At 34.9% G+C, this 6000-nt stretch overlaps 1 protein-coding gene across 2 annotated transcripts in view; it reads right to left on the bottom strand.

Moving 5' to 3' along the window:
- Nucleotides 1-16: 16 nt before the first annotated feature.
- Nucleotides 17-6000, bottom strand: part of LOC135226977 (large ribosomal subunit protein mL38-like) — a 70460-nt gene continuing 64476 nt past the window's right edge. For both annotated transcript variants that reach the window (XM_064266681.1, XM_064266680.1), the window contains exons 7-8: nt 533-620; nt 17-392 (exon numbers count right to left, since the gene is read on the bottom strand). In XM_064266681.1, coding sequence (XP_064122751.1) covers nt 95-392; nt 533-620 — 386 coding nt within the window. In that variant the 3' untranslated portion in view covers nt 17-94. The remainder of the gene's footprint in view (nt 393-532; nt 621-6000) is intronic.

The raw sequence follows: 6000 nt of genomic DNA, 5'->3' as shown, positions 1-6000 counted from the left end.
TGAAAATAACTAGAGCATCATTGGTCCAACTGATTTACTAATGAACACTTACAGATTATATACAAAAAAAGAGAGGTGAACGGTTTCTCTCATATTAATACTTATGTCTCTTAGGCTTGTCGGTTTCATACTCAATTTCAAACTTCTCTATGTTTTCATCCAAAATTTGTGGTGGTCTATTACGGCCCCTGAAGAGATCTCTGTATTTTCCAACACCAAGACGCTCCCTTTTTATTTCCCTCTTATACCATGATGGAAGAGTGTTGTCTATTGGTAAAGCAGAAGGAAACTGAAGCACAGGTGGGTCTCCCTCTAGAGGATTTATCTTTGCAAGACGTTGAAGAAGAATCTCTTTATTGAGTTCCTTTGGGTGTTTATATCTATCCATGTATCTGGCAAATTGGGAGGGAAAACAATGTTAGACAAGCCATTTCAATAGTCCACTGGTTCCACTAAAGTATTAATATTTTTAAAAATTAATCACTATAAAAATTACTTTTTTTAACCAACATAAAAAACACAATGAACTTACTCATTGAAAGGCTTTTTAACTGGAAAATACTTCTCTGCTGTTATATATGGAGGGGGAAAATCATACTCATAAATAGGTTCACGCATATCTGTAAAAGGAAAAAAAGTCTGAATTACAAAAGGTATTACAAATAATTGTTTACAATTAAAACAATTTTAAGTTATTGATTTACAAAGACTCATCTTATTTCTTACCTAGATTGACTGTAATAATTAAAATAAAGCACTAAACTCAATTATACAAATAAACAATAAAGCATTAAACTTAAATATACAAATAACAGAAAGTGCTGCATGGTTTGGTTAATACGAATAATGCAGGTGCTACAACAAGCTTTTTCAAGCATCTCTCTTATTCAAAGCTTTAACATTTTTCATTGTCTTTTACTTTCCATCGATTCCCTTTTCTCTCTTCTTAACTATTTTACTTTCTTTAAATCTTCAATCTTTGTTTACTCTCTTAACTAGTTTTTCTTTCTTTCCTTAAATCTCCAGCTGAAAACCTTTATGGATAGTCAACAGAATATAAACCCAAGAGGACTCCAAAGGAAAATCAGCCTGCATAGACAGCTCATTCCTTGGAAAAGGTGATGAATAATTTTGAGAAATTAAAAAAAAAGACTAAGACACCTGCACTCAGGAGCCATTAGCAGAAAGCAGGAAAGAACTTGCCTCTAGCTTAAACATCTGGAGTTAACAAGATTCCAAAACTCCACTTAGCAAACTATTCAACAATGCAATGTACCCAAAATAAAACTCCTAGCAAACTGAGTAGTACTGTTAAACCTGATACTACTTGAAAATGACACTGCAGCAGCAGCCTGCCTAGTGTTGCGAGCAAAAACAGGTAGGTTAGGTAATGAAGAAAGTAGAAAATGTTTGTCATTGTAGCAAATTTTTTTTCAAGAAACAATGAACTAATTTTACGTCTATGTCACAAGTCAATGTTAAGAGTTAGCAACACAAACTTGACTAGTATTATAACATAACTCTGCAAGAGTTTTACATGAGAGTAAGCACCCAATGATCACACTGTAGATCAGTACTTCAAAGAAGGAAGAATAGTGTTAAATTATCATAGGTTCATCATGAAAATCCAAAAACATTTCTGAAAAATACCAATTTTTCAAGAAACAGAGGAAGCAATATTATGTATTCCATGCTTTCCAAAAGTCAATTTCTAATCAAAAGTTACACCTAAAACCTTAACAGTCACTGAAATTTAAAGACACTAAAGTGTTCAAGATTGACCAATTTTATTATACTACTTTGAGTTTTAGAAGGGATAAGCTTTATGCCCCAAATCCTACTCCACCCATGAATACATGCCAGATCTCTATTCAAAGGCACAGAGAAGGAACAACAGCTGGCATATGCATCAATTTGTCTCCAAACCTTGATACACATCACTAATGTAGATAATAAATAGCTAGGGCCCAAGGACACTACCTTAGGAGCACCTGAAATGACATCCATAATGCTATTGTAATGGCCCTCAATGCAGGCCCTTTGGGTTCGGTTCTGCATATTAAACATCAATTTTAAATAGTAAAAAACATCCACATTCCAATAATAAATCATAGTTTTCATGATTCAAAAAGCCAACGGCTGCTTTAAAATGTAAATGCACCATGTGTGCCTATGCACCACTCATCAAGAGACCAGCATCAAGGGCACTCTGCACAAGATGGTACATATTGACAAAAGTGCATCACAAGTACCAAGGTCTTTACAAAACCCCAACCTCTAATGCAATGTTGGTGGCAGGTTATTGCCTTAACCAAACTTTCAAAGATGCTTAGAGAGCAGCTTCTCAAAAACCTTAGATAAAACAAGGATAACAGAAATTGGTGCACAAAAAGAGATTTAGCACCTTACTTAATCAAAAAAGAAGGAAAACTGCAGATTTAGCACCTTACTTAATCAAAACAGAAGGAAAACTTGCAAGATTTAGCACCTTACTTAATCAAAACAGAAGGAAAACTTGCAAGATTTAGCACCTCACTTAATCATAACAGAAGGAAAACTTCAAAGTCCAGCTGACTTTTTGAAAACTGTAGCAATCTTAGGGCAAAGAAATCAATCTTAAAAAAAAAAAAAAAAAAAAAAAAAAAAAAAAAAAACAAAAAAAAAAAAAAAAAAAAAAAAAAAAAAAAAAAAAAAAAAAAATCCTGGAGGGTCTATGCTGATGAACTGTCCAGTACCAGAAGCAAAGTTGACTTCTCTGAATCTGAGGGCTTTTGGCTCTGGAGAGCATGACTGCCTCCTGTTTAAGGCAATAAACAACAGTTCCATCCGCTCCTACAAAGGAAGGCATGCTACAATCAACTCCACAGTATTGGGTAGACCACCATTTATGGTCATTACCACTGGGGAATAAGATCTGCAAACCTCATAATTAAGTCTCTCACAGACTACCTGAACTTGATTTCTAAGCTCAGTGAAATTACACCCTCAAACTTTGCCTTTCCTGTCAAGATGATCTATCATATGCCTTTTATAGGTCAATAAAGACCTAATGCAGAGCCCTCTGCTTCTCTCTGTAACTCTCCATTACCTGGTGTAAAGAGAATACTCTGTTAATTGTACCAATCCCTTTCATAAAGCCCAACTACTGTGTTCCATCTTAACCTCCTGTCTCAGTCTTCCACCTATAATTCTTTCAAATATTTTCAAGGTATGGCCCATTAATTCCTCTGTAGTTCTCACAACTTTGTACATCTCTTCCCTTTAAAAATCTTTGTTAGTTCATGCAGTATATAAATTTTCATATAAAATTTGTTATTGGGATACTTAACTACTGTTAAAGATAGCTTATATCTTCATACTGATAGGCGAGTCGGCATTCAAACTGAAGGAAAGATTGAATGGCTGCCTGGAGAACTTTCTAGTAGACACCTGCTCTCCACCAGGTGTGTTTTGAATGTTTTAGGTCTTATCAGAATTCTCCTTGACAGCCCACTAAGTTGTGGGGAGGATAGTTGGGCTCTACTTTAACAGTAGGTAAGCATTCAAATAATAAATTTTATTATGAAAAGTTATATTATTTTGGATGAATCTTACCAACTGTTAAAGATAGCCGATTCCCCTACCGACTTAGAGGTCTGGAAAAACCAAGCCCTATTAATAATAATAATCCCCTACTGAAAAGAGGATGATGGGTAGCGAAGCTAGACAAAATCCACTCAGCCAATCGAGCTAAAGGCTTCTTGCATGAAACTCATAGCATTCTTACCTAATCTGGAATGTGCACTTCACAGCTAGAATGAATCAAAAGTGGCGTAAGGAAACCCCTGTGCCTGGGTCTGAAAGCCTTGTAAAATGACAGTCAACAAAAAATTGGCTACCTTTATGATATCCAGGTACATTCTTATACAATATATGTACCTTCATGCTTCCAAAAATACTTAAACCCAAAATTTAAAAGTCTAAAAAAATTGCACTTTCTTTGGTTCAGGAAGACTTGAACTACAGGTTTTACCATTTTCGGGCATAATTCTACATACTTAAGGCCGTGAGCAACAAAAACTAAACTGCCTTTCTACTTAGCTGCATTAATCATACCCTCAAGCAACAGTTGTCACAAAACTAAATGAAACTGCAACTACCCTCACATTATGAATGTTTACCTTCAATAAATGTAGAAGGTATGGAGCTTGTTCTCATAAGCTACCCTAATCAAATGCTTCACAGAAAACCTTGTGTTCTTTGACAAAATCACCCTAGGTTTCTAAAACCACAAACAAAATGTTAACTTTGCCTCTTCCAGGTTTAACCTTTGACAATGATGTCCTAGATTTCTAAAACCTTTGACAAAGATGTTCTAAGTTTCTAAAACCTTTGACAAAGACATTCTAGGTTTTCTATAACCACAAAACAAAAGGTTATTTTGCCTCTTCCAGGGTTAACCTTTAAGTAAATTTCAATTGCCCTAATAGGACAGAGGAGTATTCCCTCTTCTTCCCCACCAAAGAGATCAAATTGAAATTTGTAGTTCTCAGAAAAACTTGGCCTTAACATTATTCTCAGTGCTATGGCAAAAAGCTAAAATTAGCATTCCTTTAAAACAGCCTCAAGTAAAGTGCTTGAAATTAAATAAACTTACTCTATAAACTGCCTATTGTGCTCACTAAAAGAGTAAATACTTCAATGGAACACATCCCTTTGATCAAAAGGATCTGCAAATAAAATTGTTCAAACTGTGTCTAAATTCTAATAACTGGGTTTGACCACATAAGTCAACAACTAACACTCTTCCTTGATAAAATTCCACTGTTGTCACAAACATTTTAAGCTAACACCACAACCACACTAAGCTGGAGCCTCATCCTCAGCTTTGTGCAGCAGAGTATGAGAAAACTATGAAATGCACCTAATTGGAGTAGAAAGTTTGGGTTCTTGTTCTTCAAATACTGAAATATAACCAAGACCTATTCTATACAAGGCCCCTTTCCTCCACTAAACGAGGATAAAGCACAATGCTCAAGCAAACTCTGACACACCAAAGGAGATTCCTTCGATTCAAGCTGCTCTTCCACTAGGGGTGACAACTGGCGACAGCAGGTGGCAGCAGCAAACTACCAACAATGAATCCACAACTTGATGAAAGGGAGACAGGAGGAAAACATAATCTGAAGTAATTCGTCCAAGTCACCAAAGTCAGCTGACCAAAAGAAATGGAGCACCAAAGAAAACAAAAAAGTTGCGGGAGGAGGAAGAGTAACAATGACTCTCCTGTAGGGATGTGCCCAAGTATTGGTATCAGTATCAGCTACTTTTGTGGTATCCGTATCAGAATTTCTGGCTGATACCAGCCGCTACTTTTATCATTAGTATAGGAATTTAAAATCCTTCTAGACTTCCTAAAATGTATATACAGTGGGGGCCCCTGTATTCGCGTTCTTCGGATTCGCGGATTTTTCTCTTGACCATAACTTTCCATTATTTGCGGGAAATTCGTCTATTCGCGGGGTTTTCCGACTAAAATAATCACTAATTAGTGTATTTTGATGTTATTTTCATGATTAAATACATTTTTATGATACAAAAATGATTTACTAATTTTCAAATATTAATGTTCATTAATACTGTATTAGTAAGTTTAATAAGATTTAAATATCACATAATAAAAATAATAATTTTCTCTCTCTCTTACAGAGATGTATGTTTTTCATATGATAAATATATGATAAATATGTGATTTTACTATTTTCAAATATTAATATTAATGTAAACAGCAACTAATATAAATTTATTAAAGCATATACTATAGTAAATTAGTAAGATTTTAGTTTATAAGTTTAAAAAAAATATGTAAGAATGAAGGAAATCTGTCTTCTCTTTTCAACTCCAGGTACTAAAGCTGTCACATATACCAAGTAATGTGACAGGAGGGAGAGGAGCTGTTGTGTTGTTGCCGCTACGTGTTCATATAATTTTCTCTCTCTCTCTCTCTTCTTACCGAGATGA

The sequence above is a fragment of the Macrobrachium nipponense genome, chromosome 15 (genome assembly GCF_015104395.2).
Source record: "Macrobrachium nipponense isolate FS-2020 chromosome 15, ASM1510439v2, whole genome shotgun sequence".
Classification (NCBI taxonomy): domain Eukaryota; kingdom Metazoa; phylum Arthropoda; class Malacostraca; order Decapoda; family Palaemonidae; genus Macrobrachium; species Macrobrachium nipponense.
The sequence above is the reverse complement of the archived record's forward strand: the minus strand, read 5'-3'. Positions and strand labels throughout refer to the sequence as shown.